Genomic DNA, 16,626 nt, shown 5'->3' on the forward strand with positions numbered 1-16,626 from the left:
CGTGCATATAAACATCTCCAATACATTAGTTTTGTTTCGTAGCACCCCAGAGATTCGCTAAATTTAAAGTTTTTAAATTGGCTGCCTAAATAGGCTGTATTACGAGACGTGACATCCTAACTAGGATGCAGTACAGCTTAAATAGACTATTGCTACGATCAACCATTGTTTCTATTCCATATCTGTTGAACCCAAGGTGCTGGAAATACCATTCTTCCTTATATGTATGGAAGAGTTGCAGTGGTGATTCTGCTAAAATTTACATTTTTCGAAATATAAAAGAAAACTTTTTCTTCCTCCTAATTTAAATGTATGTCACCTAATTAAGCTGTATAATACAGCTTAATTAGGAGACCTTCAAATTAAGCTATACAGCTTAATTAAAAGGATTTCCCCGACTGTCTAGGCCAGTTGGGCTTAACCTACAAACTAGGAATCCCATGTGCCAGGGACTTCTGTTTCACCATATTTGTTTACCGCAATCGATCGATAATTGTGCTATAAGTGATACTGGTGCTGTAATTCAAACCAAGCTCAGTTGTCATAAACAAATGCATCACTCCATTATGAGGGTGCCAATAAGCTTAAGCGTTGGGAAAGTGTGGGCAGTTTCAAAAGACAACTGCCAATTTAATTCGAAAATTTGCACGAACTCGCCCGCCTTTGCGGCTTATCGCCACCCTCCTACTCTGTGTGGAACTTAGTTTTATGCTTTATTATAATTATAAATATTTTATTGGTAAATATATCCAAATGATGTATGAGAACTGAGAAACTTTGTAAAGTTTACCGAGAATCAAGCCTTTCAATAAGAAAATAACACCTGAGCAATAAATCGCTCTCCCTAGGTTGCAATAATTTACACTGGGCAATCTGAATAAATAGAATAGTTTATAAACGCTTATTTTTTATATACAGTTTGGTTATTTTTCTGCAAATAATAAGAAAGAGTGCATTGATTTCCTAAAAAAATGAATTGCTCAGCTAGAAAAACTTTTTGTGGAATTGGAGGAGCAATTAATGGCTTAGCTAGTTTCTCATTTTCATGAATTGGGTGACCCCCCCCCCCCCCCCCCCCCCCCTTATTGATAGACCTGGAGAATGTTTTAGTATATATTTTATGACTTATATATCTTAAAATTATGTTTTATTTGATAAGAAGTTCCTTTTACATTCCTAATATTTGCTGGTCAAAACACCACTAAGTATAGGTTCTTGTCCAATAAGCACAATCTAAGCATGGCTAATAGACGGATTGCCAACTTTCCTTTTATATACTTACAATTCTTACTGAATTGTCATTACCGGAGTCGAACCGGGACTTAGATAATGCTTTATGACCATTTTTAAAAAAAGAGAAATACCTTACATGCATTTTAAACATAGTATATGCTTTAAATTAGTTGTTAAGGCTCTTTTAGACTGATATAAAAGTAAGAAAGACTGATATAAAAAATAAAATATGTGTTTTTTTGCCAAAAACGCCTTCAATCAGGCACAATTTCTAACATTACTGTACATGGACTACAATCTTATATATATAGGCTTTCCAACAGGCCCTGTACTTTCCCTTTACTTTTTTTAACACTTTTGCAGACGTCATGTAATTAAGAAACATGGCACTTCATATGATGTGAGAAAAAAATATTTGTGTGGTTCATTCCAGAATAAATTAGAAGCAGCAAAGCAGTTTAAAATTGCTTACGAAAAGATTTGCTTTCATCTTTAGAATATGCATTTAAAGCCATCAACCAAGGTGCAACCACATCTGTTGCAGTCCGTGGAACTGATTGTGCTGTTGTCGTAACACAAAAGAAGATACCAGTATGTGATAATATTTCACTTTTATACCAAACAAACCTCAATTGTTAAAATATGCAACAATTCTTTTAGGTTTTAGTGTGTCCAAACTTTGAATCATGTTGATATTTTTGTTACTTTATTGTTTTCAGGACAAATTATTAGATTCTAATACGATGACGCATATGTTTAAATTAAGTGAAAAAGTTGGGTGCGTCATGACTGGAATGATGGGTAAGATTTCAGACTGAACATTTTTGTTTACTAAGTAAAAGTTAAGAGATTTAGTTGTAAAAACTTGTGAAAGTTTAAATTACAAAGGGAGAGTCAGCAAAAGATTGTGAATATGAGTGTGTAAGGTTGACTGATTTACGTAACACATTTTTGAAGAATTTGTTGTTGTTTGCCTTCACAATTTGACTTCTTGACCTGGTTAATCTTGGTTACAAACTTTACAAGTGTAGAAAAGTGAGTAAGTAAGCTAAACATTCTCCTGGTTTGGCTAGAAAAGTATAAAGTCACAACACAGGGGGAATGAGCGTTTTGGGGAACAAAAAATTGTAAAGATATGGTAACTAATGTTTTAAACAATCCTCTTGAAACATAAAGTCGATTCACATGTATGCAGAACATGCCGATTTGCATAGTTGATTCAAAATTACTGTTATTTTATTGACTGGTTACAATTTAAAACTTATCTTTGTGTTTACTTTATCAACCCTACATTTATTTGCACTGTTTTAGGTGATTGCAGATACCAAGTACAACGAGCAAGAATGATTGCGGCTAAATGGAAATATAGATTTGGTTACGAGATCTCCACCGATATGCTTTGCCGCAAAATAGCTGACATTTCACAAGTTTATACGCAAAATGCAGAAATGAGACCTTTGGGTTGCTGTAAGTTTAATTTATAATTATTTTTATTAGTTTCTCAATTCTGTCCCACAAGTAATGATATTGTTTTGCTTTTTGTATTTCTCTATCTATTTGCTACAATTTCACTTTGGTTGTATATTATAGCATTAAATATATTCCCATTATTCTAATATGACCAAATAAATGAAATGGACTCCGAGTTGAAGAGAATTGCTGTAAACAAAGAGTTCTTACACCTTCTTGAATCTCCAACGAATCAAATACCTCTATTTTATATGTACAATCATGCAGCTAACTTTTTCTAGAATACCTGTAAAAATAAGAACAAAAACCTCGTTCATTTTTGGCATATCAAAATCAGCAAAACTGTACTTTAATTCAGTGCCGTTAAATTTTTTAAATTAATAAAAAAATACAAAAAAAGAACATTGTTTTCTTCTCCCCTTTATAACCCATCCATTATACTGAATTTGCTGTTTTTAACAAAAAGTGTTTATATGGATATGATTTCCAGTGGTAACATTTTTGTAAGAAATAGTAATGACAGGAAAGAGAACCCAATGCGATTACACAAACAAATTCCTAGCCGTTTTTTACTTCGCATATTGTAATAATTTTCCTATAAAAAATTAGAAAGGATGATTTGAAAACAATTTTGTTCAATTTTAGTGCGTTTTTAGCAATTTAGAGGTGCTAATATTCAAATTCCCCTCTCCCCTCACAAAAAAATTACTTTCTACGTTACTGGTAATGACTTCGTTTTGAAAAACAGGAAATACACATTTTTTTTCCTCCCTAGGTATGATATTAATTGGCATAGATGAGGAAGGTAATCCGCAATTATATAAAACTGATCCTGCTGGTTATTTCTGTGGCTTCAAGGCTGCGAGTGCTGGTGTGAAACAAAACGAAGCCAATAGTTACCTTGAAAAGAAATTAAAGAAGAAGCAAGCGTATACTTACAAAGAAGCTGTAGAGGTAAAATGTGTTTGTATGTTAAAGAGTTGGTGCATTGTTTGAATTTAGTTGCTTGCGTTGTGTAAATTCTACTTTTTATCTGTGTTGTATCTTTTTCTAGATGGCGATCAGTTGTCTGATGTCTGTTCTTTCTGTGGATTTCAAACCATCTGAAATTGAAGTTGCTGTTACAACAGTCGATCGTCCGTCTTTTACGTGAGTTACTCTCTTTTGTTTTTGTTGACAGTATTAAGTAGTGAGAATGACAATGCATTTAACTGCTGGAAATGTACGGATGTTTAGTTTACTGGTAACGAAAAAGCAGTTTTTAACGTTATTAAGACGGATTTTTAAGACTCGAATTGGACGGCGAATTCGCGTGCGAAATGTATCTAAGTATGTTTCGTTTGTGTTGATTTTACGTGAAAGTGTGCTTCGTACTTTTGCGGAAATCGGAATAATAACATAATTTTTTTCCGATGCAAAATAGCCATTTAAAATTAGCCCCGCCTCTACTGTACTTGCACCGCAGATGCACATCACAAACTTAAAAGTAATGATTTTCTCGTTTTTATTCGAAAGGCATAGAGGTTGTGTTTATTGGCGTATTAACAGTATATATATTGATTTTGTTTGATTTTCGAATGTTACCGTTTACTGACATCTGGATTCGTTGTAAGGAGATGTACTGTAAACATTGTCGGTGTACACATAATGAAAAATGGCGACACATTGTCGGTGTACACATTATCAAAAATGGCGACAAAACTATACATAGGGAAATTTAGAATTTTAATCGTTTGACTTTTCAAGTAAAGTATTTTTTTCGGGAGTATGCCATGGTAGTGTGCGAAGGTCAATTTGATAACATTGATTGAAAGGTTTATTAAATGCACACTATTGGTAAGAATATTTAAAAGGGGATTGGTACTGAAGTGGATTTTTAATCGCTTACAGAAAAATTTTTGCAAAAGATGAAAGTATATCACTGAAGTCCGGTGATTTCTGTTTTGAAGTTTACGTTCATGTTCAGGTAAAATCAAAAGTGTTTGTTTGTGTATTTCTATCAGTGATAAAAGTTGTAAATTTTTTAGGGTCCTGACGGAAGCTGAAATAGATGAACATCTGACATCGATCGCTGAGAGAGATTAAGACATAGCTTGTGTGTAAGCGAAGACGTGCCTATGTAGACTGTCATTTATATATAAATAAACTTTCTGTTAACAAGTGAGATTTTTTCCTTTCGTTTTATAAATTACTGTGTTTTGTTGGATACCTCAGTGCCAAAGTTTTTGAGTCTAATTTTTCCCGAGGTCAAATAAGCGAAAATTCACGAAATCGAAAAATTCTTTGAAAGGTAATTTACGACAGTTCTTGTACTGTAAAAACACGAAAGAATACATACTGTATAGGTTTTAATGAAAAAGAACTTTTGACAGAGTGCATTTCCTAAAATCTGTTATCACATTCTCGTCTGCTGAAATCACATATTCAGCAGTTGTATTTGGACAGTAAAAACCATTTGATTTAAATGTGAAGATTTTAAAGAAATGATCCAATAATGATAATCCCTATCTCAAAGAGCTCTGAGGTTGAGAATGATAATAATCGTCATCGAGAGAAGATGCGCGTTGAGATCTTAAAGGAGAGGCGAACTGCGTTGCAACACACCTGCTGAATAAAAGTTTATGATAAGTGTTGATTTTAAAGACCAGCCTGATTGGCTTGATCGCCTGCTCCATAAACTATAAATATAAACCATACATCATTTTGTTTACATTTTTGTGAGTGCTGAATTAATTATAATTGAGGATTTTTACGCATTTGTCAAACGGGTGGCTAAATTAGAAAACAATGGGATATATTTCTCTCTTTATTGTGATGGTCACAGGGTCAATGTACACAAAGTGGAAGATCAAAATGGCAAAAATGTTGAACAACTTGTAAAGAACATATTTTTATTATTTTGTACTACTTAACTTGCGAATAAAATAGCGAGTAAAGATAAAGAAAGTAAAAAACCAAGGAAGATGAAGCCACCATATTGCACTTTTGATTTGTTATCGAAGGTTTCCGGTCTGTATATTTATTCAAATTTGGCGTCATCTCATGATAACAAACTTTATCGTTCGAAGTTGGCAGTATGTTGTGGAAAAGGGACTCAAAACATGAAAAAATATTGTTGTTGGTTATGACAGATATTTCTTTAGTTCAGAGAAGTTTTAAAAAGCTGTTGCTACTATAGTTCGAAAATATTCATGGTTATCTCAAGTAAAAGATGTTATTTTTGATGTTTACTAAAAAGTACATTTAAAACCTACTTATTTTCACCCCATACAGCCATGGAATTTTTGTAAAAATGTTGTTAGAAAGATTTATAGGTAGTTAGTCGTGAAATATAGTTTTTTACTTGGTATTATAGTAGTTATCTTAGCAGAATGTAGGATTTAGAAATCTATATATATTTCTCGCTTAAAATTTATTTTCTGGCTGCCACAAAATAGTTTCTTGTTCGCCTCTCCTTTAACTTTTTACTATACAAGATCAAAACTTTCGAGGTTTTATATAACATAGTATTCCATAGATTTGAGGTTATCGATTGTCATGTGTGCTCCACATTTATCAAAGATTAGCTACATTTTTTCGCTTGTCAATTTGCCATCCCTTTCTGGTGGTATCCATCCTTCAAGAATACGCTTTCCATCAAGCTTTTACTTTAAAGCGGGGAGGTTTTCCTCATAAACAGGGTAATTTATCGCTCATTGCATTTAATATATATTTTTATTGTATGGAGACATTTGACTGGGTGTTCCTCCTGCACAAGCCTATAATCAGTTAAACGACGTTTCAGGCTGCATACAAAAAATATAACATAAATTCTTCCGCATTATAAATTGTAATTGAACGAAGTTTCTTTCCATAGTGACAATTTCATCCGTAGGTGCTTGGTCTTAAAGTGTGTTTGGTTAGCATAATCTTGATTTTTTTGGTACACAGCTTTCTTCCCTCTTTTAGACATTTGATACACAATGGAACAAGTAACTTTGACTTTTATAATATCTTTTTGTATTCGAGTTCCGTCTTGAGACGCTGATCAAGGAAATGTATCGTGTGCTATTGACAAGCGGTTGCAGAGGTATCGGGGTTTGAGCTAGCTTTAAGAAATTGGTCCCAGGTGTTCCCTAGTTACCCACCCACGCAGGAAATGACGTCAGTTATTTCCACCCGTGTCCAAGTTATTTTGCCTCAAACTTAAAATTGTAATGTAATGACTTCAGTAACTTTGATTATGTTGCTGTTGTCAATCTTTGTATTAAAGTCGAAATTTAGTAAATAACAGAATAGTTTTGTAGAGAGATAGGAATATGTATGTTCTAGCGCAGTCGCCGGACGAAGACGACAAATTCTTGAAATCCAAAAACTCAATTCCGATAAATCCGAAAACAAATCCGACTCCGAAAAATCCTGCGCTAGAGATTTTATTGATTGAAATCAAAAAATCCATATAATAAATGAATGAGTACACTGTGAACCAGTTACACGCTATCGCGAAAACCTTAGCTTGGAATAGACTGACAGGCTATTCTAAGCTACGCAAAGCCGACCTTGCTCTATTGGAGGCACCCCAACGACCTGTTCCTGCTCCGGGAGCATTTACACCAGATGCCTTGGATATATTCGAGCGTCAAGAGATGTCAAAAACCCGTCCTATTAAGAGTAAGATTGAGCCTCGACTCCCCACACCCGAAGCTATGAATGTATTCGAACTATGTGCCAGAGGGGATTAGAAACCCGGTGCAAAGTATATATGCATCGACAAAAAATCGCATCCTTGCTCTTTATGATGGAGTCAGGATGACTCTGATAGGTGAAGTTGAAGAAGAGACAAGGGAGGATCATGTCGAACAAGAGGCGCAACCGGAGCAAGTCTTCGTGCCCCAGGAACATAAGCGTACTCACCATAGGACCTTCAGGAGTATGGTACGGATGTCGATGGGTACTTGGGGATGGTGCGATCACACGCGAAAACCTTGGTTAAGAAGCAGGTTAAAGACATCGGGTCTGCTAAGGTACAGTGTTCCCTCTGGATTTTATGAAAGAAGCTAGTGGAGGGTACCAACGAGTTTATCGAAGTCGATAAGGTCTTCCACAGCAACATGACACCAGTCTCCCAGGGTCCTGTCGTGGACGAGGTGCTGGATACAATGTTTGCTCAAGTCAGGATGCATGTAGAGAACCCAGCGCTGCCCAAGAGCGGCTTTACGATCAGTTGAATCATGCACCTTGACGTGGACTTCCACAAACTCAAGCTGACGAGAGGTTCCTCGTATATAGAAGCACCCAAGTGGATAGCCACCAAAAAGGCCATCATTAACCCCGCGAACAAGGACGAGAAGTGTTTCAAGTGGAGCATTATCGCTGCTCTGCATCATGAAGAGAGAGCTAGGGATCAACAGAGAATCAGCTAGCTAAGACCCTACATGGAGCGCTATAACTGGCAAGGCATCGAGTTTTCCACAAGCATCAAGGACATCTCTAAATTTGAGAAGAACAACCCCGACATCGCGCTGAACGTCTTGTACGTGACGGAGAAGACTTTCAATATCCTGCGTCGATCTACACACAACGAACGCGAGAGACAGGTTAATCTGCTACTCCTCACGGATGATATAAAGACCCACTATATAGCTGTCAAAAATTTCTCACGGCTATTGGGTAGTGAGACATCGAAGAATACGGCAAAAATGCACTTCTGTCTGAACTGCTTGCAAGCCTTTCCAACAATCGAATCGCGAGACAAGCACTATACCTACTGCAGGGTCAACGAAGCAGTCAAGATCACGATGGCAAGCGAAAAGGAAAAGTGGCTCTACCACAAGGAGGATCAACAGCAGTTCAAAGTACCTTTCGCCATCTATGCAGACTTCGAATCCCTGCTCGCTCCCATGACTGAAGATAAGAGGGAGACCAAGACGAAAAAACTGAACAAGCACGTACCATGTGGCTGGTGTACGTATAGTACCTTTGCGTACGGGTCCGTGCTAGACCCACTGACAGTCTACAGGGGTGAAGACTGTGTGACGAAGTTCGTCAACCACCTAGAGGATGAGGTAAGGCGACTTTACAGCTTCTACCTTAAGCAGGACATGTTACCACTAACGGAGGTACTAAAGAGGGAGCACAACTCCGCCACGACTTGTCACATCTGCATGAAACCCTTTGACAACGACGAATATAGCCGTAAAGTTCGAGACCACTGTCACTAAACGGGGCTGTATAGAGGTGCAGCGCACGCGATTTGCAACCTCAGATACAAAATACCCAGCCACGTGTCCGTGATCTTCCATAATCTTTCAGGGTACGACCCACACTTGTTCATCCGAGAACTCGGAGAGAAGTATGACACCCAGTATATTGGCTGCATCGCTGAAAACACCGAAAAGTACATCTCCTTCAACGTTAAAATCAGGCATGGGATACGGTGATGCTGATACGTACAAGACCATAGAGATCAGATTCATCGACAGCTGTCGCTTCATGGAGTCAAGCCTGGAGAAATTGGCAATCAACCTCGATGATGAACAGTGCAAAAATCTCCGTTGGTAGTTCGCTGAGGATGACACCTTTAAACTCATACGCAGGAAAGGTGTCGATCCCTACGAGTACATGGATGGCTGGTGCGATTCAAGGAAACGGAACTACCACCCAAGGAGGCTTTCTATAGCAAGTTAAACATGAATGAGATCAGCGACGAAGACTACGAACACGCGAAAAAAGTCTGGAATATCATCAATCCAAGGTTGCTTAGGTCACCATGGGAGACTACCATGATACGTATCTTGCCACAGAAGTCCTGCTACTAGCAGACGTATTCGAGAGCTTTCGGTGAGTCTGCTTGGATAACTACAAGCTCGACCCTGCCCATTTCTACAGCGCACCAGGCCTGGCATGGAAAGCAGCGTTGAAATACACAGAAATCAAGCTGGGGCTCTTTACGGACCCCGACATGTTCCTGATGTTTGAAAAAGGTATCCGTGGAGGCATAACCCAAGCTGTGCGCAGATATTACAAATCCAACAACAAGTACATGGGGGATCAATACGATCTGGAGGTTAAGTCATCATACTTGCAGTACCTCGATGCCAACAATTTCTACGGCTGGGCTATGCGTCAAGATCTACCCACGCACGGGTTTAAATGGCTGTCGAACGTTGAGACCTTTACGGATAAGAGGATCGAGAAGCTTGTTGCTGACAACAAGCATGGTTATATCCTGGAAGTTGACATCGATTATCCAAAGAGCCTGCACGACAAGCACAATGAGCTGCCTTTCCTACCGGAGCGCAAGGTGGTTCACAAGGTCGAGAAACTGATACCCAATTTGGAGCACAAGCGGAGGTACGTGGTGCACATCAGAGCCCTTCATCAACCTTTAAAGCATGGGCTTGAGCTCAAGAAGGTATACAGAGTCATCCAGTTTAACCAGACGCTCTGGTTGAGGGGTTATATCGATCACAACACGGGGTTGAGAACCGCCGCCAAAAACGAGTTCGAGAAGGACTTCTACAAGCTTATGAACCTTTCCGTATTCGCCAAGACTATGGAGAACCTGAGGAACCACCGCAACATCCAGCTGGTTAGCAACGATGACAAGTACACGAAGCTCGTCATGAAGCCAAACTTCAAGGGTGAGAACTATTTTAGCAGCCACCTCATGGGTGTGGAAATGGATAAGACTGAGGTAAAGATGAACAAGCCGGTGTATACCGGGCAAGCTATTTTAGATCTTTCAAAGATCGTCATGTACGACTTCCACTACGACTACATGCAGCCCAAGTACGGTAGCAAGCTGAGGGTCTGCTGTATGGGCACCGATTCATTCGTCTACCATATAAGAACAAAGGATTTTTATCAAGATATTGCTGATAATGTCGAGACACGTTTCGATACGAGTGCCTATAGCAAGGATGATGGCAGACCTCTCCCCGTCGGCAAAAAAAAAAGGTCTTAGGTCTTATGAAGGACGAGCTAAATGGGAAGGTCATGCCAGAATTCATCACCCTGAGAGTGCAACTCGCGAGGCTCCGTTACACGAACATGCAGCCTATGTGGATTGATGCTAATCAAAAGAAGGACCATCGATATATAGCCTAGCTAGAATGCAGTTTTGTGTGCTTGATCGAGTACACAAGACAAATGTACATATTTTTACTAATCGCCGTGCTACTACCAAACGTCTTGATCCTTGTTTGCTTCTTCCGCTATCGACGTATAATAAACATGGTTCAAGATATTGCAGAGATAATCGATGTAGTCGACACGCCAGCAGAAGCCCTTGAGCAACGTGAAAAAACCCCTCGAAAAAAGGCAAGCTTTGAAAGATGCACGTAAGGGTAAACAGCATCTTCTACCAAAAAAATGCACCGAAGCTTTCCTGGACAAGGCCTCACCCGAAGTGATCGACAAGATACATGCCGAGTACGTTCAGCGTGAGATCCAGGAAAAGGGAGAGAAAACTGCCAAGGCACTCTCCTGTCACGCCATCAGCGTGTACACGAAGGCTATAGGAAACGTGGTGCCCCTCGATAGTCCTGATAAGCTACGTCAAGAATTGGAAGAGGACCCTATTATCCGGGACAGTATGGCTGATCTGGGCATACTAGTCTATTCAGCTTTTGGGAAGCTCCTGGCACCTCTTTTAGTCGCTGCGCATACGATTAATCACACCCAACTCTCAACGTCCAAGGTGGTTGAAGAAAAGGTTGATAAAGAGCAAGAAAACAATGGGAAACAGTCTATCAAAGATACGCATGGATAATCGTGAACGTTACGAGCGTTTAAAGAACATGGCACTAGATTTTACAAGTTACCCTCCCTGCGTTATTCGGATTGGTGCAGTACATCATAACACCCCCAGCGGCTCGCTTCCCACCACACGTCTGTGTTTTAAAGACGAGACCCTATAAGAATTCACTGGAGTACGAGTGGAGATTTTTTTTCTTAACGCGGAGGGTGTGATTTTGTAAGTCTCACGACTTACAAGAAATGAGCGAACAACAACCACAAGAAGTAACAGTCTTCACAAAGCCAGTAAAGCACCCAGGGAGAGTCGCGCAAGGTCACAATTTGGCGGCACTGATGAAGAAGAGGAAGGAAGATCTGAAGTAACAAGAAGGTGCTGTAGAATCTACAGTCAAAACCTCTTTTGGGGTGAGTTCTGTACAGTCAGGCAATGTATACATTGGTGGAGGCCTGTTTGCTATACTCACCTGTGTAGGAATTGGATTCTATATTTTCCGTAAGCAACCCGCAGCGGCTCAACAGCCTGCCGAAATCCCAGAGCAGCGTCAGCCTTCAAAGTCCACAGCCCAGCCCGATACCGACTTTTTTCACATGTGATAATCTATAATATAAACATGAGTTCTAATGTGACCCCTCAACAAAATTAGATAATAGATACTGTGTATGAAACAGTCGTGGACCTGGGCTTTACATTCGCTTACGCCATGGTTGGCAAGAGGTTCCTTGGTATAACGAGCCCCAGCACCAAGCTGGATACAAGCGATGTGATGAAGATGGTGGTCTACTTCACAGCAGGACGGGGAAGCCGTGAGATGGCCGTCTCCAAAGGCTGGATTCCCGCCTCCGTAGTACCAAAGCCTAAGTAAGTACATCCAAGGTTTGTGTCTGCCCAAGGCAGACACAACCTAGAATAAATGAATCTAGACATAGTAAAAGACCCGCATACGGCAATCTTCACAGGGCCTGCCTCGTGCGGTAAGACCCAACGAGTGCTCGACCTCCTGGAGAACGAGTACAAGCACCACTTCGAGAACATCATCATATTCTGCCCCACTATCCGCTGGAACAAGACTTATCTCTATAGAGCATCGCTTTGGAAGGATGACTACGTGTTCTTGATAGAGCCGAGTGATCAACTCTTTTACTGGATCGAGCAACTATCGAAGCTGCTAGCGGGTGAAGAGAGCTTATTCATTGTTGACGATCTTATAGCGGACGAGAGCCTGGATAAGAAGCGTCAACCCTTGCTCGAGCTTACCATCAGTGGGAGACATAGAAAGCATAGCCTCTGGTTATTAACGCAGAGTTATACGGCTCTGCCAAAGAATCTCAGACGTCAAAAGAAGTAATTGTTTATGTGGTACCCCCACGAGAGGTCAGATATGAAGCTGGTTGATGAAGAAGACAACATGATCTCGGATTGGGAAGGGATCAAGACCCAGCCGAGCAAATCTAAGCATGCGTGCTTGTATGTGAGATTGGAACACCCTCGGACCTGGAAAATTTTGGAGTGACGCGGACATCAGGTGTACCCGGCGAGTACAACTGATCAGACACGCATAGGCGGAGAAACCACGCTATTACCGATCTCCGGGAGGTACTTAGATCCAAGTACCTAAACCCGGACACGGTGTTACTGAGAAAAGCCGGTCTTTATTGCTTATTTGCGGCAGAGTCCGGCTGGAGCACCCCAGAAATTGGAGCATTTTGCCTTGACTTTCAACTAATTAAATATGTCCTGTATCAAAAAATTACGAGAGGAGGTTGATGGAGAGATCCGGAAATTGGAGGAAGCAATCAAGAACTTTGAAGCGAGTCATGAGGAACTCGCGATTAGAGATTGGGAGCTGTATGAGAAATACAACAATAGGATCGCTTTAATCGCCTGTGTTTCGTCGCTGGCTCTTACCATGATCCACTATATGATGAAATATTAAGACCCGGGTGTTACGGCGCTAGAAGTATTGTTGCTCGATCGAAGCCACAAAAACTACGCTTATAAGTCGCAACTGAGCAAGTTGCCGGCTGCAGGCAACTTGATGAAATGGCCATCTGGCTCGAGAAATTTACCACTCTTTAACATGTTCCGCTGTCAGCAAAAATCACGAGCACCGTCCTCGCAACACGATCCCCGGATCAAAAAAAAAATTACAAGTAGATATGTCTTGTGTTGATTTTTTCAAAGGGAAAAAAGTACGATCCTTTTTCGTCAAGGATAAGGCACAATGCCTCGTGGCCCACTATGTTGTTAGAGCCATTGGGTATACTGATAATGACAATGGCAGGAGGACGGTTCGGACCCATGTTCCCAACAAGTATATAATACAGTTTAAAGACGTTAAAAATGCTCTGAATAAGCAGGTCAATATTGACCTGCTTCATCAGGACACGGTTTTACTGACAGAATCAGGCCTTTATTGCCTCCTTTTAAGGTGTGGCAGACCCGAGGCCAAACCATTCCTGGGGTGGGTTGTAGAGAAGGTGCTACCTAAAGAAATGCGAAAGCTTGCCGAATCTCTTGAAGCAAAGGACGTGGCTCTCAAAGAAAGAGACATGGCCCTGGCACTACTTGATGATGACCTCGAGGACAGGGATAGACAGCTTGTGGTGTTGAATAATGAACTTGATGGCAGGGATAGACAGCTTGCAGCGCAGTGCCAAGAAAATGCGAGACTCCGTGAAAGGTATGTACCATATGCCCAAGATCCTGGGAAAAGCAATGTTATTATGATTTATCAGAAGCATACCACACAGGACGATGATGAGTACCATCACCTCCCATATCAGTGCACTCGCACAGAGGGATGCGCTATATGTTCTAAAAGAAAATGGTTTAAAGGGAAATTTCCAAATTCCGAAGAGATTGTTGTTATCGATAATCCCAATAGTGTACATGCCTTTAACAAATTTGCCGAGGAAGGACATGTGGCGCGATGCATATGCCACTTCCGGCTTATCGACCTTATTCAAGACGAGTTATACGACTTGGGTGTTCCAGCGCTATATGACTAAGTCACATGTTTTTGTAGCTCTTGTCGAGCCACAAAAACAACAGCTGTATGTTAAAAGGTAGTCAAATGTCAAAGAAAAAGATGGAAGCCTTGTCTATGGCTATCCATTCTACACCCTACATCCTTATGATTATACACGCCTTCCAGCGATGATGACTCCGACGATAATTAAATGGATGTTGCTCGGGATCAGGCCCATCTGCCAGTACAGGAGACGTGTACCTGTCACAATACGGTCGAGTCTATACGTCTTTTTGCTCCACCAAGCGTCCGTTGCGCGTCTTTTAACATCACCGTGTTCTTCGCCGGGCCGCAGCAAGTACAAGTAGAGACCATCGTTGGGTAATGGCTTTTCTTCAGGGTGCTGTTGCTCTTTCGTAAACGGGACATCATCGAGCTTAATCGCTTTCGAAGGTTTCATACCAATCATAGCGGTCTTTGTATTGTTTAAACTTTTCACGATAGTGTACAAGTGTTTAACCCATGTGGTACTTTGTTCATCACTGACCAACTCTTGCGCATCTTGAGGTTTGAACAGCCTTTCGGCGAGCATCTTGTTATACGATTCGACAAACACCGTAAAAGTGTGATGGTATTTGGTTGTTGCACGCTTTATCTCGACCCCTTTGCTTTCCAACTCTGAACCATTATCACATTGGAATATACTCGGATAACGCAGAGGTCCGCTTTGTATATGTCCTTTTTCGTACGCAAGGGTCTTGCTACTTTGTACCTGGAAGCCACGTCGATGCCCGTAAGGATGTATTTATACGTATTTCCATACAGCATGTCATCGGGCATGTACAGCAAATCAAATTGGTGCATTTCGTTGGGCTTTGTGATGGTGAAATGCGGATAATTGATACGCTTGGGACCTCGAATATGTCTAAGCCAAGCAAGTTGCCGACTGAGCCAATGGTTAACTCTCTTTCTAGAAAGACCAGAGTGTTCAGCCAGTAATTTGATAGATTTTTGACAGTGCAAAGATGTTCCGGGGTGTAGTAGATTTGACTTAGCTTTTCAGCTTCTTCTTCTGTGAGGATATGTGCTTTCGACATTTATTAGATGTCGAAAATGTTCTTTACATATACTTGTACACCCCAAAGTCAAGAAGTGCTAAAGATCCTACGATGAACGTGAGCTCGCCGTCTTGTTGTTGTTTGGGAGGTACATAATAGTCCGAGAGCTTTAGAGCTTTCTCGATCGTCGCGCTATTGTAATCTCGCATACCTTCATCTAGCTCTTTCAAGCTTTCGCCTGCTTGATGCTTAAGTTCCCGTTACTTGCTGTACCAATCGATTTTCGCTTGCCTGTCACGTACCCACTGTGCAGGGTAGTGGCGAGAGTTGTAGAGTTCGCAGCTCAGCATCTATACTTGGCTGCTGCTGGTGCTGTGGGTATTGCTGTTGCGTATGTAGGTAACAGGAGGAGTAAGGGTGGAAGAAATTAATGAGAGTCTAGTATGTTGATCAATACACGAGACCTATTTCTTCATCCAGATGAAAGCGAGGATTAGCTCTACTCCCAACATGATAACGGTAGCCTTGGTATTCTCATGCTGAGTTGCATCGACTCCTGGCGCAGTGTGCGACTCTGATTGGGAGGGAGCCCCTACGCTTGGTGCTTGATGTTTGGAATTCTGTGGAACTGTGGGGTGATGTAGCTTGCCAGCGTTAATCTGCGGGTTAACACCAATCGAGAAGTACTTCTTGCTGATGAGGATTTTGTTCGTGAAATTCACGACATTCCCTATATGAAGGCTCATATCGGAAGGGATCATGTATGCCCCATGAGCAACGCTGAAATCGACCTTGGACCGTGCATATTTGAGTACATTTTGGAATCGCCTTATTTCCTCACCCGTGTCACTAGGCCGAAGGATCAGCTCTTCAAAGGTCGTCAAGTATAGACGCTGCGCATCGATCGAACTAACTCGATTGCCGATTATGTTGGACCTCGCGTTAGCTTGGCTTTGAAGTATCAAGTAAGCGTAAAAGCGCACGCTTTGGGATAACCTTTCTATACCTATACGCGTGAGACCTTGAGAGGTTTCGATAATTCATCGACTCCATGAATCTTCATCGAAATAACTAGACCCGCTCCCGGGATAGTCTTTACGAATAGCCTGCCAGCTACTGAAGAGTGTCTCGTTCCTCCACTCGCTTTCCCCAAATTC

General features: G+C 40.8%; 1 protein-coding gene across 2 annotated transcripts in view; it reads left to right on the forward strand.

Moving 5' to 3' along the window:
• LOC130656840 (proteasome subunit alpha type-6-like) overlaps window positions 1–4,863 on the forward strand; it is a 69,977-nt gene extending 65,114 nt beyond the window's left edge. For both annotated transcript variants that reach the window (XM_057459782.1, XM_057459781.1), the window contains 6 exons: window positions 1,730–1,824; window positions 1,953–2,034; window positions 2,545–2,700; window positions 3,479–3,657; window positions 3,758–3,852; window positions 4,731–4,863. In XM_057459782.1, the coding sequence (XP_057315765.1) occupies window positions 1,730–1,824; window positions 1,953–2,034; window positions 2,545–2,700; window positions 3,479–3,657; window positions 3,758–3,852; window positions 4,731–4,788 (665 nt within the window). In that variant the 3' untranslated portion in view covers window positions 4,789–4,863. The remainder of the gene's footprint in view (window positions 1–1,729; window positions 1,825–1,952; window positions 2,035–2,544; window positions 2,701–3,478; window positions 3,658–3,757; window positions 3,853–4,730) is intronic.
• The last annotated feature ends 11,763 nt before the right edge of the window (window positions 4,864–16,626 follow it).

This window comes from Hydractinia symbiolongicarpus, chromosome 9 (assembly GCF_029227915.1).
Source record: "Hydractinia symbiolongicarpus strain clone_291-10 chromosome 9, HSymV2.1, whole genome shotgun sequence".
NCBI classification, from domain to species: Eukaryota; Metazoa; Cnidaria; class Hydrozoa; order Anthoathecata; family Hydractiniidae; genus Hydractinia; species Hydractinia symbiolongicarpus.